Here is a 27,310-nt window from a genome sequence, read left to right as displayed (position 1 = left end):
TGGGGTTAAGGTCAGGCGAGTTTGGTGGCCAATTAAGAAAAGGGATACCATGGTCCTAAAACCAGGTACTGGTTGCTTTGGCATGGTGTGCAGTTGCAGCAGGAAGCATGAAGTGTGCTAAAACTTCCAGGTATATGGCTGCATTGACCTTGGACCTCAGAAAACACAGTGGACCAACACCAGCAGATGACATGGCAGCCCAAACCATCACTGACTGTGGAAACTTCACACTCGACCTCAAGCAATGTGGATTGTGTGTCTGATTTCATTTGATGGCTAGGCCACAGCTCAGCACTGAATTATATAACATAGCACTGAATATATTAATACTCCACATGTTCATAGTTTGAAAGTACTTCAAAGGATTGTATTGCCATCATCATGCATGTTCCATAAATTATGACTATTTATATTTACAAACTTTCACTCGTTTCAGTCATAATACAGTGTCGACAGCCTCATAATATGTATAATCTACCTTATACTTACAAAGGCTGATAGGCAAAGAAATATTATGTAGCAGGTCCAGAAACAAAAGCTCATTATTTTAATAGTTTCAAGAGTCGGGAAAATAGCCAAGCGGTCCAGGGATCCTTCACAATCACTGGCATGATGTTCACATTTTCTGCATGAGCTACAAAACTCTTCACCTGACTACAGTTGTCTCCTTTTGCTCTCGAATCGCTTGACCTCAGGAGATTTGAAACACTGTGAAGTTGGAAAATGGTTAGTGCTCACCATGTTTTAAAGAATAGGAAATCGACAAAACATACAGCTAATGAAATGCAGTAACCAAAGTTCTGAAAGCCAAATGAAAGTACACTTTAATTATGACTTTAAAAAGCATATAATCATGTGTGCAGAGAACGTGAGAAATCATTTTTTAAGCAACAAAAGAACAATATATGAACAGTAATTCAGAAGTGAAAAGGTTTCATTTATTCTAGAATATTTCATAAAGGGTTAATTTACGGTCATGTGGCAAAAGGTAAAAAGCTTTCATTATAAATTGGGAGTTTTTGTGCTGAACATTCAGAGAATCACTAAGGAACTGATCTATACAACTTCTGATCATTAATGCCTCTGTTTTATAATCACTGCTGATGTAAAATGACACTATTTTTGGGCTTTTGCATTATTAGCTCAGTAAGACACATCAGGGACAACATCAGCAGAAACAGCATCCCAACTATACGTGTATTCACTATCTTTAATCAATAGTAGTTTATTAGTGGAACGTAAAAATGACATTCTGCTTTCACAGTTTCAGTTAAAAAACAAATCTTGAGCAACAAAAAGAACTGAATCTGAAAGCATGGACAAATAAACGTTAGAAAACAAAAGGTCAAATCAGCTCATCTTGAAATAGGTTTATAAAGTGTCCATTTTCAGTGCGTTATCATATTGAGGAGTCCCTCGTGGGTGAGCTATGAACTCACGTCCACAATGTCCATCGGCTCTTCCTTCTCCGAGCCATTCGACTGGTCGCAGTTTAACCCGTTGTTCTCCGACCGGACGCTATTCTCTTTAGGATCAGGCGTTGGGGAGTTGTGTTTGGGGCTGTCAGTCACTGTCCTTTCCGTACTCGTACCTGAGGCAGTTTCTTCAAGGAGTTCCTTCTGGGAGTCAGCCGGACAGATTGGACTGTCTGTCCCATCCCGAGAGTCGTCGCTTGATCCCGCGGGAGAGCTAATGTGTCGGACACTCACACATTCCCAGAGAGCCTCCGAGACCTCCGCTTTCTGAGTGGCTTCAGCCAGCTTTGCTGCTCCTTGGCCTTCAGCACTGCTTGGTTCGAGACCAGCAATCTCTCCGTTGTCAACACTGGAGCCGTTGTTGAGAGGGAGCTCTGCTGAATCCAGATTGGGCTCTTGCTCTTCCGACGAGCCCTCAGAAGGTTTGTCGGAGTCGACTGTCATCACGGAGTCGCTGTCATCTGGCTTCTTCGCATCCGTAACGCACTCGCTGAGTTTCGTCTCACTCGCGGCTTCTCCATCCTTGAGTTTGTATCGTGGATGAGTGTCGTCATTCGCTGCGCTCTCTCCGCTGCCAGCTAAAGAGTTCTGCCGCTTCTCCGACTTCTTCTTGAAGCGTTTTTGGATTTTCCTGGGGCACCATACAAACTTGTCTTTGGGCTCAAAGTGCTGAAAGGCGAAGCGGACCAGCTTCCTGCGCTCACGCTTGTCCCGCACAGCGAACAGGAAGTAGTCGAGCACGCTGCGTTTGACACCGCTGAGGGTCTTCCTCACGAGCGTCTCCTCCAGGAAAAAGCGCACGAGAGGGGCTTGGAAATGCTCAAAACCCAGCTCTCCCAGACTCTTGAGGATCCTGGTGATCCGGAGATTATTGTGCATGTTTCTGAAAGCAAATATGACATTATTATTCAGTGATGTGTCAAATAAACAAACAAGCAAATAACGGAGAGAAAAATCAGGCAGTTATTAGGATGCTTTTGATACACCACACCCTATAAGCCATGTGTGATTTTAAAATATATTTATGTATTTTGTAGCAAATGCACATTACTGTCTTTTCATTTATTTGTTGGAGCGGATTTTATTGCTTCTGTCTGGCAGTCACTTTGCTGCCCCTCAAAGACAAAAACTGGTGACAAAACAGTATTTAAAGGAGGGTCTAATGCTATTGCATGCATTCTGACTTATTCACAGTGTTAAAGAGCCGATTCTCATGAAAAAAATACAAATACACAGATACAAATACTCCTTCGGGATTGAAACAAGTTTTGGAAAGCTCTTTTGAGTATGTCCCTGTATTACGTCATAAAGGGTGGAACTCCTTGTTTAGGCACTTCTTCCGGATAAGCATGTGCGCGCACACACACATGCTTACACGCACACACACACACACACACTTTTTGTGACATATGAGGACATTCTATAGGCGTAATGGTTTTTATACCGTACAAACCGTATTTTCTACCCCTACACTGCCCCTGCCCCTAAACCTACACATCACACACACACACTGCCCCTAAACCTATCAATCACACACACACACACACGCACACTGCCCCTAAACCTACCCATCACAGCAAACATTCTGCATTTTTACTTTCTAAAAAAAAAACTCATCCTGTATGATTTATAAGCCTTTTGAAAAGTGGGGACATGGGTAATGTCCTAATATTTCACCCTCTCCTGTAATACCTGTCATACCCATGTCATTATACACATTTGTGTCCTCATATGTCACAAAAACATGCACACACACAAGTGTGAGAGCAAGAGTGCTCACATCAATGAGCTTCGAGCTTTTGGCATTTTTTGTTTAGACCATGAAATCAACAATGTGACTTGTTCCCGGTCATGAGTGGAAACCGCAGGTGTGAGTGAAACTGCATCAAAAGTGTTTTATCAATCGACATATAAGGCGAACAACACCAACGTATAGTGAATCGAAAGTTATCCAGGGGTAATGCCATCGTGCGCGCGCACCTGTGTGTGTGTGTGTGTGTGTGTGTGCGCGCTCTAGCTCTGCCCACTGCACGCCTCCACGAGCTCAGCTGTTTTCAGAAAGAATCGGTTCAGTGTATCTGTCTTTTATAAATCTGATCAAACTAAAGACTCTTGAGAGATATGAAAAAAAAAAAAACCCTGCTTTATTAACTCAACATTAACACAAGACAGTGTGTTATGCACCCTTTAAAAAAATAAGAGATAAATAAATCTGTTGCAACCTGATATGACTGCATTTTGGCATTTTAAAAAATGGCTTGAAAAGATTTTATGAGACACTGCCGGAGTGATGCTTACAAAGACATGCCGCACAACAAAAATTAATAAAAACGGTTGATAGCTACATTTTTTAAATAAAAAAAATCAGCCACGTTAACATATTTTTGTTAAGTGGGCTTATTTGGAGCAGCTGGATTGAGTCGCCTTCATTCGAAAACCCACTTTATTAGGGTACTTGGGTGTAGAGCTTAATAGGGTCAATTTGCTGAAATTGTGAGGTACATTTGAAGAAATGAGGCCTGTGTGTCATTATACTCCAGCTCTGAATTTCAATAGTTTTATTTTGTGTGTGTGAGTTTTAAACCAGAGTTAATAACAGTGGACAGCATGTACAAAAAAGCATAATAGACATTATACCAGTGGTGCCAAACTCAGTTCCTGGAGGGCCACAGAGTTGAGCTTCAACCCTAATCAAGCTAATCAGGTCCTTCAGGATTATCTAAACTATATTTATGCCCTTTTCTTCAGTGTCGTTGACTCGCATGTAGTGCCCACTACTGGCACAACCCTTGAAGTGTGTTTAAATGGAGCACACAAAGCCCCTGATCACTGAAATCCACAAAGAAGATGATTTATTAGGTTTTTTTTCCTTATGAATTTGGTTTACAAGCCTATAGAATGGGGCGTATGTATGCTTGGGCTGATGGAGAAGGGTCTGCACAAATACTTCTCTCCTCCACTGGATAAAGTTGAGCACACTTCAAAATGGGTGAGCGGTAGAGTTAAATGCAGCACAGGTATGTGTTGAAGCTAAACTCTTCTGGACTGTGGCCCTTCAGGAGCTGTTTGAGCCGAGCACCCCTGATATACACCAATGCTAAACAATGAGACACAAACGGGTGCTTTATCCTCTAATCTATAACATCAGTATCACAGCGTTCTCTGTCACTCATGTGGATATAAATAGATTATTTAAAAATGTTTTTAAGAAAACTATATCAGATTACCCTTACGAAAGTGAACCATGGTTTTACTACAAATAAAAACAAAAAAACATGGTTATTGTTGTTAAAACATGGTTATTTTATATTTAAACCATGATTATTGTAGTTAAACCATAATCATTGTATATTTAAACCATAGATATTGTATATTTAAACCATGGTTATTGTAGTTAAACCATGATTATTGTAGTTAAACCATGATTATTGTAGTTAAACCATGATTATTGTATATTTAAACCATGATTATTGTATATTTAAACCATGGTTATTGTATATTTAAACCATGGTTATTGTATATTTAAACCATGGTTATTGTATATTTAAACCATGGTTATTGTATATTTAAACCATGGTTATTGTATATTTAAACCATGGTTATTGTATATTTAAACCATGGTTATTGTATGTTTAAACCATGGTTATTGTAGTTAAACCATGGTTATTGTATATTTAAACCATGGTTATTGTATATTTAAACCATGATTATTGTAGTTAAACCATGATTATTGTAGTTAAACCATGGTAACCACAAATTATCCATGGTTTTGCAAGTGGTAATGTGGTAATACTGTTATATAAATGGCCAATTTTAAACCAATTAGCCAAAAATCATGGTTACTACAATTTTACTATAATAAAACCATGGTTACTACACTTTTACGATAATAAAACCATGGTTATTTGGGTCATATGATGCTTGTTAACGTCTTCCTCTAGTGTGTAATGTTTCTGTTTGTGTCTGTGTAAGATCTGCAGTTACCAAACTCATAGTCTCCCTCAAAGGGACTTATTCTGTCTTACAGAGACACTGATCCAGACCCAATCCAACTCACATATTACTTCTGCAAACGTCCACCTCACAGTGATACATTAGCATAATACACTAAGGAAGAAGACGAGGCTGCAGTGAATTATAGTGTTGTTGCAGATGCAAAAGCAAAACGCATGACATTAGGAATCAGTGGTTGAGATTTATTAGTAATGCTGTTCCTAAAAAGAACCCAAAGGTTTGCTTGTGTACAGCGCATTTTACAGAGGACGGCTTCCTAAACACACCTAAATATACCGTACTTTACTTTTTTCTTTTTAAGTGAATTGAATTGAACCATTATAACATCATATCTGAAAGGTAAGAGTGTGTTACAAAATAAAAACCTACTACTGTGAAACATTCTGACGAAATCTGACTCGAGCTTGAACTAAATGGTAAATGGACTGCATTTATATAGTGCTTTCAACAGACCCTATGACCATCCAAAGCACTTTACATTTTGCCTCACATTCACCCAGTCATACACCGACTAATAGGTGATACCGACAACATTAAAGGGTTCTTTCAGCCAAAAATGTAAATTCTCGAAAAAGTTTTTATTTTCGTTTGTTTTTGCGCACACAAAGTACTCTCGTCTCTTCATAACAATAATCTTGAGCCACTGGAGTCACGTGACTATTTTACCGATGTCTTTACTTCCTTTCTGGACCTTGAAAGTCTTCATTAAATGGCTGTCTGTGGAGGGTCAGAGAGCTCAGATCTCATCAGAAATATCTTCATTTGTGTTCAGGAGATGAAGGTCTGACGGGTTGGTTCATGAGGGAGAGGAATTAAGGACAGGAGTTACATTTGTGGGTGAACTAACCCTTTAGCTGTGTTTACAATCGCTTAAAGGGGAGATGAACAGAGAAATCAACTTTCCCTTAAGCTTTTGATATATAAAAGATCATGGTAATATAAGATTACCCTGTAAGTTTTCGGAGCTGAAAATGTCAATCTCCTGCCGTATCGGAGAGAAATGTAGCCGCTCGTTGATCTGCCGTGTGTGTCTTTAATGCATAGACTCTCCTCATGTGTTTGCAGTTTAAATATAAAGATGCTTTAAAAATTAATCGCCAAACGTGTCATTACAAAAGTTCACAATGCTGCTGCAGGGGAAATATAATGTGGACAACACTGAATAAATATCTTAAATACTGATGATTGATCACTCACACCCCTTTATCTAAACTTCTCTACTTAACCGGCGGACTCACACATCCATCATGTTTGTAGTTTTTTAACTTTTTTTATCCGCGTTTGTAGTTCTAATCAAATCCTCGTCCAACTCGCAATGGGTTGTGGGTAATATCAGTCGTTAGTGTGTGTGTCGATCCGCACTTCAAATTCTGACCGGAAATAGTAAACCATCCGGGTATCTTTGGCATACTCTTTTCAACATAAAAGAGTATACGTATGGGCTCCAAAACGTAAGCCCGTCGGCAGGCCGATGAATCTCATAATATTCCTTTCTTGTTCTCTTCTCTCTCTCTCTTGACTTGACATTTGAAGGGCGCGCGCACACGTGGATGTGTGTGTGTGTGTGTTCGCGCTTATATTGAACGATCGTGCAGGCTATGTAATATAAAAATTATATTCCAATTAATCGCGGGTAGATGAGAAATAAACCATTGTGTTTGTTTGATAAAGACGTACTTGAATTATCCCGATTGCTGATTTCAAATCAATCCCTCCCTCATGTGAACTGATCTGACAGGGCCATAGATATGACAGGAGCTGAAGCTCATTAAATATGCAAATCTTCTCCAAACCTAGCCGTGGGCGTTTACATCCAAGTCTCCAGTGACACGCCCATCAGAACCCAGCGTTCAGGAGAGAGCCTCAAAACCAGTGTAGAAAATAGGCTATTACTTATTAGTTATGATGTTTTAAATGTAAAAACCACACAAACATCATTAGTTGACCTCAGACAACAGTATACCTTTTTTTTTTTAAAAAGCCAGTTCATGACAGCTTTAAGAAGCTGAAGTTTGCAATTATGGTAAGGGACGTTACAATTCAGACATGCTTGAGGGTCAGCTGGCCAATAAGAGCACTCTGGGCTTTACAGAAGGACGGGCTTTGTAGAAATCAGAGCATTTCAGACAGACTGGGAACAGAGGAGCTACATTAATGCAGAGTGTGCAGGGTTTATGCAGGAATCCTGAAGTTCATTTCAATACCTTTTTAAGACTTTTTAAAGACCTTCTCAAAATATTTTAAGACCTTATCACACTTCAAGTTCTAATCGGCAACAAACCTTTAATAAACAGTTGTAGTAGAATGTAGACTTAAAATCTCCATCGTAGGCCAATTTTGTATTGCTTACATTGCATATCTGTTTCGCGACGTAATGGAGGGCGACACATCACCTAACTGCACTTTTCGCAAAATGCATGACATCACCCGTAGGCGGCGTGCGCCAGGGATGGATATTAACTTTTTACCAGCCACTTTTTTTGTTTTTAACCGACAATGTGTAACTGCATGTCTGTTTGTCCCCCTAGCCCTGAATCCACTGTGGTTGGTTCTATTTGTTTTTCAGTGCAGAAATCCAACTACAAAATAAGATCCTTATTTCTGGACCTTGTCACTTCAATTCCTTCTTCCATTTCTTATTGGAATAACCTTTTGATGACATTAAATGGTCATATGTTTGGTCACTTCCGCAGAAATTCTTTCTAACAAATAAAGTTAAAGAAATATCCTTTAAAATTATTCAAAGATTCTATCCAGTTAGGTACTTCTTAAAGAAATTCAGAAGTGATATTGATACTTCTTGCTCTTTTTGTGAAGCCTCTTCTGAAACTGTTGAACATTTGTTTTGGGAATGTCCTTTTACTCGTTCTTTCTGGAATAATAAACAGACTACTAGACATTAAAGGCTACTGCCCCTTTAAAACCTAATAGAAGGATATGCTCGTCTTTCTCGACTGTATACAGTTCACTTGAGGCATATACAGACTATGTCTGCTAGGATACTTATCAAGATTGACATGTTGACATACTTCTTGTGTGAGTTTGTCCATTTAATCGCAAGACTTGAAAGAGAACTCGATATTTGCGCGATGTGAGACGAGTGCGCGCTCTCAGATGATGCACAGAGACAGATCTCACAGTCTTCATTCGCGTCTTCACACAAGAAGGTGATGACGGGGAAAACGACTGGTCATATGCAAACATACGGCAGCACTCGCATGCATTGATCAAAGTTTACAAAGAGGTGAAACAGCTCGGTAGGTGAAGCGAGTTTACCCGCCACAACTCTAAATCACCCGCATTTGGCTGGTGGCAGTGCTAATTTCCATCTCTGGCGCGCGCGCTCCGAGCCGATCTTAGACTGAGCACCCCGTTGTTTTTTTAATACTTATTGGGATGAAAATAAATATATTCATGAATACTTTTTGGAGTCAAACTCTTTTGACAAAGCTTAAACAAAATGTAATACCTCATAAAATCGTGATTAAGACTTTTTAATACCTTTCAAGGGTCTTAATTTTCCCAAATTGGATTTATCAACTTTTAATACTTTTTAAGACCCCGCGGACACCCTGGTGTGAAAAAAATATGTGTTTTAAACCTTAACGCATGTCAGCCTATTCTATTACACCCAATACACAAAATAATGTACTTTTAATTGGGTAGGGTACTCATATGACCCCTTCAAACAATAAGGTTGTCTCAAGATTGTTCATACCCAATATATTGTGTGAATCAGACAAACAGCCTTGAGCTAGTTTAGAAAAAGCTGAGTTTAAGAACGTGTTGGAACGTGTGGAAATGGATAAGCATATGAATTGGGGGCACTGAATGATACAGCAAAGATGTAAACTTGCTTACTATAGCACCATTATCTTGCTAATGCTCATCAAATCGAATACGCAGGCTCATGTAGTCACCATGTGCATTATATGCAAAATTTCATAACAATCAAGAGATTTACAATGCAAATTAGCTTCTAAAACAGATTTTTGCATGGCTTGTTTAGCACTCGTCCAGAAGAAGCTACAAATCTAAATATCCTTGATCAAACTGTTGTGAAGTTATGGCAGACTGTAGCACCCCTATAGACCTTATTCAGAGCAGCACCAGGACAGGTATGAAAGCGAGGCTATGGGGGATTATAGACTCAGTGTTCTCAATGGCATCCGCTGTAAAAGTCTGTATAAAGCTCCTACATCATTTCCACAGCTCATGTTATCTGGAGTTTTTTGTCTTCAAAAAATATCTTTCCAAGAAATTTCAGCTGTGTTTCGTCAGCTGAAGAATCCAAAAATACATGAAATAGCAGTACAACCCACTGAAGAGATCATCCCTCACAACCTCACTTTCATTCCCGGGAAAAACCAAACACGGTGCTGAAACTTCCCATGCGTGTTAAATGATATAATAAGTCCAAAAACCTGTAGGCAGGTACCTCTCTAAATTGGCGAATCGCTCCCTCCAGTTCTCGGCGCGCTTCACCTCCCCAGTTTCTCTGTTGAGCAGCTGTATCCCGTAGAAGCCAAGCATGAGTTCATAGGAATCCAGAAGACGGCTCTTTGCCTCATCGCTCTCCCTGAAGGCCTGCGGACAACAGGACAAGAGCCACGGCATTCCCACATGCATCCAGGACACACACACAAGAGGAACGTCTGCAGCCTCTGGTACGGTCTTTAGTAAGGCCCTTTCATACCGGACGCATAACGAAAAAGCAAAGCGAATAAGCAAATATTTCACGTCAAAACCATTCACATCAGCCGCGACATGAATTTGCGACGTTTCAGAGCTCCAACAGTCCAAAACATTCGCGGCGAATGCTGAGAAAACGCAACACTTCATCATTCAGTGAAGATGAGCTTTTCATTTTATTTAAAAGACCGAAAAGAAGGTTTTGTGCAGCTAGTCTTAAAGAACAGTCTGAAGGGGAGTCTGCTAATCTCTACAGGAGCTAAAGCTTTATCATGGCCGGTTCTGATCTTACTTTAGAAAGTCTGTCGGACAATTTGAGGAGCAGAGACAGAAACGTTAGCAGCGCATCTGACAAGACTTACTTCAGGAACCAATCGATCATCCGGAGCAGATGTTTCCGGTTCAGTCACAATATAAACATTTCAGTGCCACAGACGTACTGATGGACACACGTTCACTTTCTATAATCACGGACACAAGGTTTAGGGTGAAAAAAATGAAGGCTTTATAAAAGGTAAAGTTATTGCTGTCTGTAAACACAGCTGCAGGTGCACAGCTTTAACTAGACCTACAGCTGTAATCTCATGAGAAACGCCAGGCCTGGCAAAGGCTAATGTTGAGTGAACAGCTTGTGACATCAACTGGACATTTAGGATTGGTTGAAGCTGTTTTCGTCGCCGCTAGAGTAAAAAATAATCGACATCGAAACAGAAAAAATGAATGTGGTTTTTTCACCACAGCAGATTTGCATTCGGTGTGGAAGCGCTCATTACACCATCAGCTGATAAAAAAATAAAACCATCGTGCAAATTATTTGTGTCAAAATCGCGTCCAGTGTGAAAGAGCCTGTCCAGGGTTTAAACACACTCACCTGGATTTCTTTCCTGGTGAGCTCAGCAGCCATGTAGTTCACCCCTGGCTCCCGCAGAGGAAACAACCTACGAGCAACACAGCGAATTACATTTCATCTGCTTAGGGAAACCACAGAAGGTCAAAGGGCCGCTTCTCACCACTGAATGTAGGAATGGACTCTCTCCAGTCTTTTGTAATCCGTCCTCCACTCTGAGTGAAACGTCTCGATCGACACATCTAAAGCACAACGCAAGAGCTCAGACCAAGGGCAACACAACTTCACATTTAGACTTGTTATTGAGCAGAAGCAAGGGCGTACCGTCAGGCGATGACTTGATTTCATTTAGATAGAATTTTAAATTAATCATTCTTTCTTCTGGGCATTCCTCTTCATTGATATTCTATGAAGAGATGATAAAAGATCAGCACAATCTTATTCATGAGAGCACGTTTCGGTTAACTCTAGCAGCTCTTACTGGATATCCGTGTCTGTAGTTCTGCATGTCCTTGGCCGCTCTGAGGTTTCTGGAGGAAGAGTTGGACCACTGGAAAGATCAAAGGGACGAACATTAGTTTCAACTGCATCCCGATTCCCAAAACTATCCATGGTAGATTGTTTGAGAACACTGCTATCAAAATAACCCAAATATGATATCAATTAAAATATCCCTGTAGTTCAATAACTTTGCAAACCATTTCAAATATGTGAACCTGGAGCACAAATCCAGTCCTGCGCCTCACGGGTATATCTGTGGCAATAGCCAACAATACATTGAACGGGTCACAATTATCCATTTCTCTTTTATGTCAAAAATCATTATTACGATATTAAGATCATGTTTCCATGAAGATATTTTGTACATTCCCTACCGTAAATATATCAGAAATGTATCATTAGTAGCCTAATATAGGCTACTATATTAGGCTATAGCCTAGTATCAAAGATGTATTATTAGTAGTAATATGCATTTATAAGGACTTAATTTAGATAACATACATATTATATATATATATATATATATATTCAAACATTTGGGATCAGGGTCTGCTTGTATGCACTTTACTGAAGAGACGCTCGGAGCCGAGAGCTGGCTCCAGTGTCATGACCTCAAAGGCTTTTGTCCATTCTCTTTTCTGCACAGTAACGTGTGTTTGGTGTGAGTTAAACTTTAAACACAACTCCATCTGCTGACATTAAATGGGAATGCAAGTCTTACTGATGCTTTAAGACGAGGGTTTGAAATGAACACCCGTGAAATGCGGCTAAAATTCAACTGTGGCGAATAACGCTGTCAAATCACTAGCCAATTTGATGAGTTACTTATTACGTTCACGCACTTTGCTGGGAAGCTTGTGTAAACCAAATCTGCACAGATTTAGCGCAAATACTCAACTCGTGAGACCCCGGACCACAAAACCATAAGGGTCAAAAAGCTGAACTATTTGCTTATCTGAAATCTGAGGATGCAAAAAAATCTAAATATTGAGCAAATCTCCTTTAGAATTGTTCAAATTAAGTCCTTAGCAATGCATATTACTACTACTACTATTTTTTTTAAATACATTTATGGTAGAAAATGTACAAAATATTTTAATGAAACATAATCTTTATACCCTGATGATTTTGCCATAAAAGAGAAATGTATGATTTTGACCCGGTCAATGTATTGTTGGCCATTGCCACAAATATACCCGTGAGACGCAGGACTGGATTTGTGCTCCAGGATCACGTATATATTTAAAACAGCATATTGGACAGAATCTGCGCATATCTGGCTTACTTGAACATACACGTCACTACGCAACAAATAACGCTGCGCTTGTTCAAAAACCTAATAATTTGGAGATACTTGCCTCAATGAATAACTAACCCCAGAGAAAAAAAGGAAAGACGAAGCAACGAAAGGAAACCAAGAAAAGAACATTTAGAAGTTTTAATACCAAGTGGCAAGCTGGGTGTGAGTGTCTCGTCTGTAACTCAGTGTAATATATTGTGAGGACTGCAGGACATACGCTTTGGAAAAATACAAAACAGTTTTGCACTGCATTGATCTGTCCACCTAAAATACATTTCTGGTGAAAAGGATGAGGATAAAAGAGAAATGGATCAGGATGACATGATTTAGTTTGAAAAAGAATTGAATGTATGAAATCCAAATTGTATAATCTACAGTCAAACCAAAGTTTATTGTGACTCCTTCAACATTTCTCCCATTATCACAGTTTATTTGCTATAATTTAGAAAATGGCAATAAAATATAACAAGAGTTAAACTCTGTCAGATTCATGTCAGATAACTTTGATAGAAAGGTGTGTAATGGACTACAATCAACCAATCAGCTGTTAAATTTAAGGACACAAATAAATAATACCAATTTAGCTCAACCAATGACCAAGCACTACTTCATTATGTTCAGTCTGTGGTGTCAAAGGTCACAATTAGCAATTAAAGAACAAACACTTCAGCAAAACATGCTCAGCTCAAAGTGTCTGAATAGTGTCTGAATAGTGTCCTCCTCACACACTAGTGAAACATTTAACTGTGTCTGAATCATTCCTGGTTTGTGTGTGTGTGTGTGTGTGTGTGTGTGTGTGTGTGTGTGTGTGTGTGTGTGTGTGTGTGTGTGTGTGTGTGTGTGTGTGTGTCTTAAACTGATATTTAATCTGCTTTCTTTCTCTTCTTTTTCTTGGCTAGTAGGAGTTATGAATGGCCGGTAACTTGAACATTTTGTAGCCAAATTGTCCGTAAGTTAAAAATTTAATTTCCAACCCAGACTAAGACATGATATATATATAAAATAAAGACTGAAAGTAATAAATAGAATCAAATATATTTGCAAGCAGCATCGGTGTACAATTGCCATGTATCTTTCCAAATATAATGCATGCAAAGTCAACAGTCTCTTCACTGATCCTGATTTAATAAAGCAACTTTAAAAAATACAAAAATACACGCCTGTCCCAAAAGAGACAACTGACTTCAAAGAGAAATCAGGAAATGTTCAGCCGCTGATGCGAAAACAAGGACTTAAAAGGAGTGGAGTCCCTGGAGTGGAGCATCAGAAACTCATGAAGCCCGGACCTTGAGCTCACAGATATAGGCCAGTTAAAAATGTGCCACCCGAAAATATCTCCACACTTATTAAAAGAAGCTATTAGCAGCTGGTCACTGGAAGCCATTTTTGCTGGTTCATACTCATTACTTTTCAAAGCTTGTTTTACACTTTGCTTACAGAAGACGCACATCAAAATTCACTTTCCATGATCAAACCGTTGCAGATTTATGTGATCGTTCTGTGCTCACATAATTATAGGCACTTTCTTTTTTGAAAGAGGCAGTGAATAGTTCTTTAATTTTTGTAAGATGGTGACTCCCTATTAGCTCTCTCACTCTCTCCTCTTTACACAATAATTCAATCAGGTCAGGATGTGCTTAGAAGATGAATAAAGGCTAATTTGGGAAGCTCTTAAGGTAAGACCTCAGACAACCATCTCAGGGTGGCGATGAGAGCTGTGGGAGCAGAGCGAGTGTCATGGGGCGTTCACGTTCACACCAGACGCGATTGAAGCGAATAAATTGGACACGTGAACATTTTAAATGTTAGCTAAATGCTATCAGATCGTCACCACGCGTCAGAGAGATTAAGTGCACGCACTCAGACGAGAGAGGGATGTATCAACTCATCTTAGTTAATAGTTTAATATGAAAAAGCGGTGAAGTATCCCTTTAAAATACGATGAATAAGCTTGATTTGTCGGCTTTAACTAGCTTGTAGTCCCTAAAGGGTGAATTTAGGGTGATCCGGACACTTTTTCCAGTGCTTCTCAAGGCTAAAAACGCTCAATTTGTGTCATTCGCGCCGCAGAATGTCTATTCCCGTCTTTGCATTGACATAACATGTAAATCTCTCGCACTTAAGTTGTGTTTTGTTTATGTCCTACCGGGGCTGCCTCTTTAGCCTTACTTTTGTTTTGTTGTTTGTTTATTATATGGTTAAAGTTTATGTTGAATTTTTGCCGGCTCCCGTCTCCTACTTCCCTGAAATTTAAACATTGCTACAGTTTCTCCTGGTCACCAAGGATCCAATTATTTGATCAAACATACAGGGGAAAAAAGTAACATGTTTTAAAATATTATTATTATTATTTAAACATTTGTTTTCTATGTGAATATGTTAAAAAGAAATGTATTCCTGTGATCAAAGCTGAATTTTCAGCATCATTACTCCAGTCTTCAGTGTTACATGATCCTTCAGAAATCAGAGGATCTGATGCTCAAGAAACATTTCACTTTCCATGATCAAACCATTGCAGACTTATGACGGTTTGAGGTGCCCTTATGAGAAGAAGAGGACAAAATGCCTTGAATGTCCTGCATGTGCTATTATGCTTGGTCTTTGCGTTTGGCAGATGTTAATCTGGGAAGGTCCCAGACGAGCACCACTTTAGGATATTTTACTGCAATTGGCAAGTTGCTTACTGTTATGTAGTGTGTGAAGTCTGATGATTAAGAAAATATAAGGGGTCACTAACTTTGTCAGATCTTTCACTGTTTTTTGAGCATTTTTGCTGAAATGTGTCCTGTGGTGTGACAGAAAGAACAGAGAATAAAAAGGCGTTGCATTAAAGGACAACAGAAATCAACTCTCTCATGTTATAGTGCAGGCATGGCAAACTCCTGCCCTGTAGAGTTCAGCTCCAAACCCTGGTCAAACTCACCTGCCTGTAGCTTCCAGTGACCCTTCAGACCTCGAGTCACTTGATTATCTGTGTTTGATTAGGGATAAAGCAAAACTCTTCAGGACCGGAGGTCGCCCCCCGCTATAGTGGGTCTAAAAATGATAATATTTGAACAATTCTGAGACTAAATCTGACCATGTATGTGCACACTTCACAGGCTTCAGTCACATGACCCTCAATGGGGTCCTTCAACTAATTTAACTTGTCCCTGGAATTGCGCGATTTAAAATCAGGATATGATGTCACACCGGAGGACATGGTTTTCAGGGACAAATCCTCCTACACTTTTAGAAATATATGGATGAATAAATGATTGTCATTTACTAAAATAGACATTTATGGCAGGTATTTATGCTTTTTAATTTTATAAAAGTTGTAATTTACTGAACCACGCTTGAGACAGACACCATAGGACAGTTTTGAGATTTGACAAAAATGACAATACTGACAATATCATATTAACTTTTATGTTGTGTGACTGAACCCATTACGTCAACAACCCAGTTACAGATCACAGATTGCAGACACACACACACACGCACACAGGGAGGAGGATATGGGTTGGACCCCTAAACATAATGAAATTAATTTAAACATGAATTTAGGGTGAGCCGAATACCACAGTTTGAGGTTTCATATACTCTGAAAGGAAATCTGTCCAGTGGCCTTTGGAAATGTGTGTTTTTGGACTGCTATTGTCCACAGCCAGCAGCACCACACTCATTTGTGAGAAGCTTGTGTTAGTTTTATATCGTCTTTTTCAGTTCTAGAAAAATGAGGATGACCTGTTTAAATTTCTTTTATCTGCTGAACACAAAAGATGACATTTTGAAGGCTGTTAAAATGTTTGGCCCCCATTGACGTCATTCCTGGGATTCGCTAATATTTCATCCTACTTATAATTCATTTTCTAAATACCCCACATCATTAGGCACATATCAAACCTCCAGCCAATCATACTTTCCCACCTCAGGCACTAAAGGCATTTTATTATCTTTAGCTTTATTTCCCAGATTTTAACACCTGTTTTTATCAACCCCATAACAGACTAAATGGAATTGGTTTATCATCTCATCTCATCAAATCATTTCACACAACACTAGCTATAAAACAAACATCTACCTACTGCTCATGTGTCCCACATAACAATTTAATAACTACAAATGTAATATTTATGAAAATAAATAACACATTTTATGGGACTGAAGTTAAAAATAGACAGATTGTGTGTCTGTGGTCTCTTTATTTTTGAAAAAAATATATATATTCAATTTAGATGTTTAAAGGGGGGGTGAAATGCTGTTTCATGCATACTGAGCTTTTTACACTGTTAAAGACTTGGATTCCCATCCTAAACATGGACAAAGTTTCAAAAACTAATGTTGGACGTTTGATGGAGTATTTCTGTGTCAAAAATACTCCTTCCGGTTTCTCACAAGTTTCGGAGAGTTTTTTTCCAGTATGGGTCGGCTTGACGTCGATAGAGCGGAAGGTCCTTGTATGGGCCGTACGGGCTCTTCTCCCGGTAGGGTGCGCGCGCGTGACTAGAGCGAGAGAGGAAATGCACGCCCATAAACACTCGCTCAGCTACAGATCCAGTCATCCGTGAACACTTATGTCGTTATAGTCCGCGCCGCGCTCCACTTTCCTATGGGTGACGTCGAGCGACTTCAACGCTTCAGCACAGCATTCCGGGAAGGCAGCGCTGCATTTGAACCGATTTGAACGCAGAAATGACGGGTAATTTCACAACATCGTTTCAGTCGCGTCGCAAAGTGAATCTCCACTGTCACTGCTGTCACAGGACTTCACCAAATCATACCAAAGAAGTGTGTTTTTGACGGAGCGGTCCCAGCGATAAAGGTTCGGTCCTGCTTTGGAAGCAGCCGGTGAGTAAAACTGCTTCAAATGTCTGTGCTGTTGGCTACCGTCACGTGAGTAAACATCAGTAAACGACACGATCGCGTGCTTCGTCATTCAAATGTGCTAACGTTACTCCATTGTTGTTCTCTGTTGTATAACATTACACTAGTCTGACGTGCAAAACCGTTTTGTTTGCTACCTCTAAGTACAATAGTCGGACGTCCTGCTGTTGCGGTTTCTCCTGTTCAATTTATTTCTGCCTCCGAATCTGATTCTGGATCATATCTGTATTAGCTGAGATAGCAATGAGTTTCTCCACACTTGAGAACGTCACCGCTTTGTGCACACTCGTCATTCTGTAGCTCCGCCCACTCGATACGCCTCCAGCCGCTCGTTTTTTTCCGGAAAGACTCGGTACAGCCCATATTTCTTTTATAAATATAATAAAACTAAAGACTTTTCGGAGATATGAAGGATGCAATACTACTCTAGAGGTACTCAAGATTGACATGAGATTGACTGAAACTGAGTGTTTCCCTTTAACTAAAACCATAATTTTATTGTTAGTCCTTAACATGTCAGGTGGTAATCAGCAAGAAATGCCTTCTATTTTTAATGATCTTTATTATACTTTTACCCCGAAAAGAATAGTTGAGGACTAGTTTAAAGGGAGACAATGCCTTATTTTTTTATTTTTTTCTCTCTCAAAATGTTCAACATGGGTCAACATATCTTGCATGCAAAACACACGGTGCATCCCAATTCACATACTATCCGTCCTACTAAAGAGTACCATTGCAAGTTGGAAGAGGATTCGATTAGAACTACAAACGTGAATTAAAAAAGTGTAAAAAACTCCAAACATGACGGATGTGTGAGTCCGCCGGTTAAGTAGAGAGGTTTAGATAAAGGGGTTTGAGTGATCAATCATCAGTATTTAAGATATTTATTCAGTGTTGTCCACATTATATTTCACCTGCAGCAGCATTGTGAACTTTTGTAATGACACGTTTGGCCATTAACTTTTAAAGCATCATTATATTTAAACTGCAAACACACGAGAGTTTCTGCATTAAAGACACACACACGGCAGATCAACGAGCGGCTCCATTTCTCTCCGATACGGCAGGAGATTAAACTGAATGAGGAGGATTTGAACTGTGTGATGATAGACAGGCCAGTTAAACGGTGATGGGACGCTCGTGACTAATGCTGCATTCACGTGCTCTCGGAATTATTGTAAATATGAGTTTCCTAGGTACAAATTGCACATGAACGCCCCCACGTTTCACAATTTGAATGGGATGAGCTCATAACCACGACTTCAGAAGTGAGAATTATCAAATTTCCGATAGCACGTGAAGGCGGCATAAGAGTCCGTTAAAGATGATGAATTAGTACGTATAAGTACGTAAGCTTGCATACTCATCTGCTACACACTCAAAAGCATCTTGTTTTTCTTCACAAAAAGAGTACATATGCAGTAGGGCTGTACTAGAATAATCGAATATTCGAATATTCGTTCGGTGAGGTGGCATTCGATTTTCAGTTTTGAGATTCGAATATTCGTTTTTTTTTTTTCAACACGTGACTTCCGTCGCGGACTCATTCTCACTCATGCTTGAAATAATAATAATAAATTTTAAAAAACACAGCAACATGCTTTCAATAAAAGCATCGCGCATTTTAAAGATTTAAATTAACAAAAAGTCAGAATAAGACAAAATAAATCCCTTATATAGAATAAAACTAATTGTAATATATATTACATTTTGTGTCATTTTAAAAACAATTAATTTATTCCTATTCAACTGTTTATAAGCATGCTACCGTGTTCTTTATTTATTACAGTTCATTGAAATCACTGTGTGTTACTAATTTAATTTCTGTTTTGGGATTCATTTGTTTTAAAGAAAGGTTCGTTATTAATACCTTATTAAAGTTCTTGCTCTCAACAGACTTTGTGTTTTGTATCACTTGTGCACTGTCCGTTTTCAGAGCATAAACCTGCCCGTGTAATGCGTACCAGAAACTGTTCTATTTAAAAGATTATTAAATGTTTATTAATATTTAAAGAATGTGTGCCACCTGATCATATTGCACCAAATGCAACACTGCACTCCACTGGGTCTGCGGCAACACATTTACGATGCCGAAGAGTGAAACGTGAAGTCGTGAAAGATGATACAAATGCAAACCGACACTATTATTATATATTTAGCCCCACCCACCGAAGCTTTGAATATTCGATATTGATTGCCACCTAAGCTTCGAAGCTCAAAAAATGGCATTCGAAACAGCCCTAATATGTAGTACGAGTAGGCGAATTGGGACGCAGCAACAGTCTTTCTGCTGCTGATGTGTCTGCCGTGTCTGATATTGGACGCTAAAATATAATCATTTATACAGTGTCTGTCATTTTCATTACAGATTAATTTAAACATACATTAAATCAACTAACTGGTTCAGTAGAATATAATGAATATATAGGCTAATATAGGTCATATATTCAGTGAAAGAGTTGATTTCTCTAGTGAACTCACAGCGGTGGACTCTGAAGGACTTCTGAGGTAAATGTGATGCTACGAGGCATTGTTTATAAGCTGTTTTATTTAATTATTTTATTCCAGCGTTAAATCACACACGTCAACTTTTTGGGGCATTAGCTTTGGCTACCTACACTCTCATTCCTATATTTAGGCACTGTGTAATATCATTGCCCCGCTGCCCACATGGCACGGCAGCAAAGCTTCTTGATTATTACGCAGGAATGAGAGTATAGTCCCTAGCAATATCGGTCTAGAAAATCACAACTGTTCATTTTCCGTTGGTACACGATGTAACTATACACATCACATCATGTAAATAGGAAAAGGTTGGCATTATTTTGTCACTTATTGAGCAGTCGACTAGCTGGAGCCGTTTACCTCCAGTGTTTGTGCTAAGCTAGGCTAACGGTGGGTGCAGTGTTGCCAAGTCCATGGTTTTTCATGTCCGCGGGTTTAAGTGACACCAATTATGGTATATTTAGCGCCGGAAATCCTCATTTTACCAGGGAACACTGGCAAAAAAATATATATGTTTCCCCCACGGAATGCATTTTTTTGACCAGGGAACCCCTAAAAACGCAGTTGGGCTTGATTTGGGCTAGTTCTAAGTTGCAATTGGGCGGGTTTTGTTGTGAAAACCTGGCAACCCTGGGTGGGCGCGTCAGACAGAGTTATGGCACGGAGATGAGAATGGTATGGATAACATGGACGTCAGAAGCAAATAAAATGTGGGTGGGTCCTCTCTTTAAGAATTGTTTTTACTGGAGTAACTTTAGATGCCATTTATATAAAATAATAGAAATATACTGCCGTTTATTAAAGATTGCTTGGGAAATACAAAATTACAGAAATCACTGAGTTATATACTGCGGTAATAGTGTAGGTGTAAGAAGAAAGGCCTGAAGTTCAAGGTTCGAATCCGCCTTTTGCCGAACTTGCTCTACTCTATTTTCCCATCACATATCAGACCGGAGAGGCATTTATTTTTAATAAAAATTAAGAAAATATTAGAAAAGTGGAAATAAAGCATCTAACATGTTTAATAATAAAGTGTTTCTCAGTTAGGGGTAGGTAAACAGACATGTGCTGAATTAGAGACAATTAAAGTGAGTGGGTTTAATATCATGGGTTGAAAAAATGGGTTGGGTGGGTCTTGTCCCGACACCCGGCCCATGTATGGATCAAGCCTGCAGCACCCCTCTCAGAAACTAAAGCTTTCGCGCCTCTATTGCCCCCCGGTGGCCGGTCCCACACAGTAAATGGGAACCATCAGCAGGGTGTTAAAGTAACACTGAATCAGTGTTAGAGATAATAAGACACTTAATTGATTAACTGAGGGATGATTGTTTTATTAATGATGACACCTGATGATAATGAGCAGAATCACTGAAGGAGAGATGTTGCTGTTTTCTTGGCATGTTTGGTCACCATTATGGTGATCAGTATTTCCTTTAGTTGGGCAGTTTGCCTCTTGGCTTCTGAGGTCAGTTTGTGATTTAACCAATTGTGTTTTTTTTAAAACAGTTAATTTGTTGTGAAAGCAACAATATTGCTTTCATCATCATAAAGCAAAATGTTTTCTTAACTTCTCATGATCACCAACAGTACTTTCTTGTAACTAATAAAACAGTCTGGAATATTATTTTATTTTAAATAAATGGTGTTACTTATTTTAGATCCACACATAAATCAGGAATCAGCGCATGAATCTCAATAATGGTGACATATTTAAATGCAGCAATGCATGCTGGGAGCCATGATTTTTAGACTGTAGTGGCTCCCAGAATGCATTGCAGCATGAAAGCGTGTCACTGTTGTTGAGATTCATTCGCTGATTCTTGATGTTTCTGTGTTTGGATAAAGATTATTTTTTCAGAATGTTTGATCTATGGTGAGAAAGCACTTTAAAATAATCTATTAAGAGTTAACTAATTTGAGCCAGGGATGAGTTCAATCAATATTTTCTTATGATGAACCAAGGTTTATCATCTGATAATCTTTGGTTAAACTTATTTTGCAACTAATTATGCGTTTTGACAAACACTGTTACACAAACTGACATCAGAAGCCAAGAGCCAAACTGCCCATCTAAAGGAAACACTGATCACCATAATGGTGACCAAACATTTCAAGAAAACAGCAACATCTCTCCTTCAGTGATTCTGCTCATTATCATCAGGTGTCATCATTAATAAAACAATCATCCCTCAGTTAATCATTTAAGTGTCTTATTAACTCTAACACTGCTTCAGTGTTACTTTAACACCCTGCTGGTGGTTCCCATATGAACACCGACCGGTGTTAATTCAACACCGGGGAATTTACTGTGCAGCATAGCCGCCCCTCTGTGTTTTCTAATGGACGCGAGGCAAACTAAACAATAAAATTACACCTCAAATATTTTTTCCCCAAAGTTAGTTTATGTCACTGAAGGCAGTTTCATTTCAAGTGTTCGTTTTTAAAATATGTTTAGTTTTACTTAGTTATCTGATGCTATAAAAACGGGTGGTGTGACCTCATGATTGACAGCCGAGATCGACGTCTTTCCTGAGTAAAGTTGACACTGAGGCACTATCGGACTTTTTTATGGATTTTTGGGAGCAGATTGGAGCTTTAGCTCTAATTTCTACATTTCCATAACTGTTAATTTCACACCAACATAATTAATTGTTCTGCATCTATGAGAGTGTGGGTGGGCTTTTGATATCGCAGCAGTACTTCCTGCTCTCTACTGCGCAACTCCGGTCCCGAAATCGTTACTGCGCAGACTCGGTCCTGAAATCTCTACTGCGCAGACTCGGTCCTGAAATCTCTACTTCGCAGACTCGGTCCTGAAATCTCTACTGCGCAGACTCGGTCCCGAAATCTCTACTGCGCAGACTCTGTCCTGAAATCTCTACTGCGCAGACTCGGTCCCGAAATCATTACTGCGCAGACTCGGTCCTGAAATCTCTACTGCGCAGACTGGGTCCTGAAATCTCTACTGCGCAGACTCGGTCCCGAAATCTCTACTGCGCAGACTCGGTCCCGAAATCTCTACTGCGCAGACTCGGTGCCAAGATGTCAGCGCCGTGCAGGCCGCCTGAAAGCTTAAAATCTGCCAAGAGGAAACGGATGATGTCGAGTCGTCCATATTTTTTGCAGTCTATGGTATGGATTTATCTAACTCTGGGGATACGGTGAATAAGCCGAAGTCCCAAAAAGTCAGCGTGGTCCTTTAAGGTACATATTTGTACTAGTCTAAGGTACTAATATGCACCTTTTGGGAGTAAAAAAAGTTGAGGTAAAGGTACGAGGTTGACACCCCTTTTCTCTGTGTGTATTTAAATTATTTAATTGAATTATATAGGGGTGACCCCGAATAGTCGAGGATTCGATGCATCGATATGCGGAGCCTGATTCGACCACCAATCTCACGGTCGGGTGTTATGAAACGAGGATCATACCATTTTGGCAATATGGGGGTGCTCAATATTTTAAAGACGTGTTGCGGCACTGAGCTGAGCATCGGTGTGCGACCCCTTTAAGGGCGCTGAGCTGAGCAGTGTACACACACCGGCGGCAGCATTCAGCGCCTGTCCGCGGCCACTCAAGAAGTTGTTTAAAATCCTGCTGCACCACAGAGCGCTTTCGTGCAGCTTATCTGTCAGTCAATTCAAAATTGAGCTTGCGTGTATATAATGTGCGCATCAGGTGGCGGTGTGAGTGAGATCCTGAGGCGCGGGGCTGAGCTTCGCGTACGTCTTCACCTCCTTTAGGCACAATCGGCTTAGGAACGTGCATGTAAACGCACTCAAAGTGTTCATTTCCTCTCTAGGCAGGTATTTTTTTAGGTTTATTTATCAAAATGTTCTTTTATATATTTGTGTGATGTTCTGTATTTCGATCGCGGCTTTAACATGTTATGAGAAAACGGTTTATTAATGTTTATCCACCACATTACCTTTTAGGCTATTTAAACCTAAATAAGAAAGCCATTGTCAGTTCGTCTGTCAGTTGGCAGGCAGTTTTGGTCGCTTTATTAAAAGTTGTTGCTGTGTGCAGTGTGTTAAGGAAAATAAAAATAGTTTTGCCTTCTGTTGACAGTATCGTGCCCCTCCCAACCCATACACACACACAGATGATTCGACTATCAGTCGACCATAAGCCCCTTTCACACTGCGATTCCGGCAAATACACGGATAATGCGACCCGGCATTTGTTCCCGGGTCGCTAGATTTGGTCCATTCACACTGCCAGCGAAATACCGTAATATGTGCGCTTTTCACACACAACCCGTAACGGTCCCGGGTCGAGTTGACACGTGACGTCCGGATGTGACGTATAATGTACGACTCGAAAAAGATTGGCGCCAAAGAATAAGGAAAGGCAAAACAGAAGTGTTCTCATTGCTTTGTAAACATGGCTGTTGACCAGCAACTAGCGGCATTGTTGTTTATGCTAAATGCCCAAATTACTTTATGTTTTTCTATATTGAATTCTTTCCGAAGAGTTAATGAGATAACGCGTACGCTGGAAGAAAAGCTTGCTGAGAGTAGAAAACAAAGTGAAGCAGCGAGACTTAGAGCACAGAGGCGCCATCGGATGCTAAAAGCTACCACTCTGTGTACACGGCTCATGCAACTGGGTGTTTCTGATAGAAGAATGTGGATGCTACGAAGACCTCAAGGTGCTGTGTTTTGGCTGTGTTTATGTCCTCGAAAACTTCACCGCCGATCAGTGGCGTCAGCACTTTCGCATGTCACGCACCACGTTCGAGTTTGTTCTGCAACTTGTTGAGCGAAGTCTGAGACGAAAGTCTACAAACTGGAGAAGCCACTTGAACCACGCCGTAGATTGGCTATTGTTTTGTGGTGGTATGCTACCCCTGGCGAATACCGCACAATCGGTTGTCTTTTTGGTGTGGGGCTGTCGACTGTTTGTACTCTGGTTCATGAAGTGACCGCGACATTGAAGAGTACTTTTCAAACGTTTCATCACCTTGCCCAGAGGAGAAGCTCTTCAGAACACTATAAATGTATTCGCTGAACGTGGGTATCCATTATGTGCTGGTGCAATAGACGGTAGTCACATCCCTATTATTGCTCCCCGGGAAGATGCTGCAGCTTACTACAATCGTAAAGGATGGCATTCAGGCTATGAAAACGCTCTTCTAACTTGTTTACACCAAAATAAAACATGTCAACAATTCTCAATAAAAAATACTTTATTTTGGATAGAATATAAAGTGTGTTGTGCCTGTTTACATAAAATGTAACAATTTCAAGTATACAGAAAACAATTTTTGTTGTGATCCAGCACTTGGTGAAACTTTTTTTTCAAAGCCTTCAGCTTACTTATAATTTGCGCTTTCTCTCTCGGGAAACCACGCTGATGCATTTTTATTTTTATTTGCTCATAAACGACCGCATCACGTACCGTTCCACTGAGCTGGCGAACGATCTCATCTTCAGCGCGGAGAGTAAGGAGCTCCGTGGTCTCAACTTGTGTCCAGTTTGCGCACATTTCTGCGTGTTTAATTGTAGTTTAATTTGTGTGCGAAAACTCTGCGTTTAAAACACCGACTAGCTCTTCTGGCACTGCAGGGTTGTATTATTGAAAAAAAAAACAAGCTCTAGGAGTCGCACGATAACTACGTCATCACTGCGTCACATCCGTTGCGGCATTAGTTTCGGCTTTTGTTCACACAGCGCTCGTCCCGGGTCGGATACCGCAATATTACTAGGTCCCCGACCCGGGTCGGATTCGGTAATCAATCCCGGGACGTGGTTGCTTTCACACAGAAGGCGACCCGGCAATGTTCCGGGAATATTCCGGGTCCGATGTGCAGTGTGAAAGGGGCTATAGAGAGATTCGACAATTCTGATCGAGGACAGCCCTAGAATTATAATTGGAAATACCCAAGTATTGTTGCGACAATATTTTACCATTTTATTTTGGTGAACCACCACTTTAAAAAAAAAAAAGTCTGGGGGACTAAAATATTACGTTACCGAATCCCAGCGTTTGGTTCCCGATCCTTTCCCAAAAGATCCTCTTTTCAGCAGAAGAAAGAAGAGCATACAGGTTTGGGACAACACCGGACAACACGAGGAAAAGGAGATGAGGACCATGTACATGTTTGGGTGAACTAACGTTGAGTTGTTGACTGACGAGAAATCGGCCATTTGTCAAATATATCAGGGAATATTTACACCATTTTAACAGCAGAAGCACTGGATTACATCACCATGGCAACCAACTGATTACAGGCCGTACTCGATGAACATCCCGGTTAAAAACCGAGACGCACATAGTCCGGCCTGAAAAACGACACGTTTGCTTTATTGCTGATTGTAAAGGTTGTGTTTTTGACACAACAGCGCTTTACGCGACTTCTTATCATCTGGGTCCCAGCGTATTACGTGCGATCGGCGGCGAGTGACGTACTTCCGGTCAGCAGAGCTTATGTTGAACAACTAGCCAACATGCTATTCCACAAAACACACTCAAGCATTCAAAGTGCACCAGCTGAAAATAAATAACCCGTCAGAGGGGTTAAACTTATTTAGACACGTCCCGCTAGTGCTCGTTTTGAGAAAAGGATGCGCGTGCCTGTCCCTCTAACACACACACACACACACATATATATATATATATGAAGCAGACGAAACGCACCGCCAATAACACAGATCTGTCCAGTAGGCAATATAACACAGAGAAGTATAGCAGCGCAGACGGATTAATCAGAATGAGAGAGAGAGAGAGAGAGAGAGAGAGAGAGAGAGAGAGAGAGAGAGAGAGAGAGAGAGAGGGCGACATACGAACGCGGGCCGTGTTTTCTTGCTGCGGCCGGTGTTCTCCAGCTCGTCCCCGTCGCTCTCCGTGTCCCAGGTGGAGTCATACTCACACACCAGATCGTCGTCCATCCCTACCGGTCATATGAGTGAGGAGAACTGCGATGCAACGCCTGGAGTGAGCCGGGAGTCCGCAGAGCTCCATTGGGTGTGCAGATGTGCGTCGGCGCGCGGCCCACTGACTGACTGCACTCGCTCCCTCTCGCGCGCGCCGCCGCTGATGAGGATGATGATGATGCGCGTCACAGACACTGCAATACTCCAGTCAATCTGTTCAGGCCATCACATG

At 40.3% G+C, this 27,310-nt stretch overlaps 1 protein-coding gene across 2 annotated transcripts; it reads right to left on the bottom strand.

Annotated features, from left to right (window-relative positions):
• Positions 1-807: 807 nt before the first annotated feature.
• On the bottom strand, positions 808-27,310 carry ogfr (opioid growth factor receptor). 2 transcript variants are annotated; one of them, XM_067446991.1, is made up of 7 exons: positions 26,993-27,310; positions 11,510-11,578; positions 11,353-11,434; positions 11,192-11,270; positions 11,053-11,119; positions 9,928-10,076; positions 808-2,358 (listed from the first exon to the last, which is right to left on the bottom strand). In XM_067446991.1, the coding sequence occupies exons 2-7, from the start codon at positions 11,534-11,536 to the stop codon at positions 1,428-1,430; spliced, it is 1,335 nt and encodes a 444-aa protein (XP_067303092.1). In that variant the 5' UTR covers positions 11,537-11,578; positions 26,993-27,310; the 3' UTR covers positions 808-1,427. The 2 variants fall into 2 exon arrangements, with proteins under 2 accessions (XP_067303092.1, XP_067303091.1); XM_067446990.1 differs by having other exon boundaries at positions 26,989-27,307.

The sequence above is a fragment of the Pseudorasbora parva genome, chromosome 6, assembly GCF_024679245.1.
Source record: "Pseudorasbora parva isolate DD20220531a chromosome 6, ASM2467924v1, whole genome shotgun sequence".
Taxonomy (NCBI): Eukaryota; Metazoa; Chordata; class Actinopteri; order Cypriniformes; family Gobionidae; genus Pseudorasbora; species Pseudorasbora parva.
The sequence above is the reverse complement of the archived record's forward strand: the minus strand, read 5'-3'. Positions and strand labels throughout refer to the sequence as shown.

Excerpts from the sequence above, each read along its gene's own strand:
- ogfr (XM_067446990.1), bottom strand. The coding sequence starts at position 27,093 with ATGGACGACGATCTGGTGTGTGAGTATGACTCCACCTGGGACACGGAG. Across the intron at positions 11,271-11,352 it reads AATCAAGTCATCGCCTGACG|ATGTGTCGATCGAGACGTTT; the intron begins GTACGCCCTTGC and ends GTTGTGCTTTAG. Across the intron at positions 2,359-9,927 it reads CGATTCGCCAATTTAGAGAG|AAACATGCACAATAATCTCC; the intron begins GTACCTGCCTAC and ends ATTTGCTTTCAG.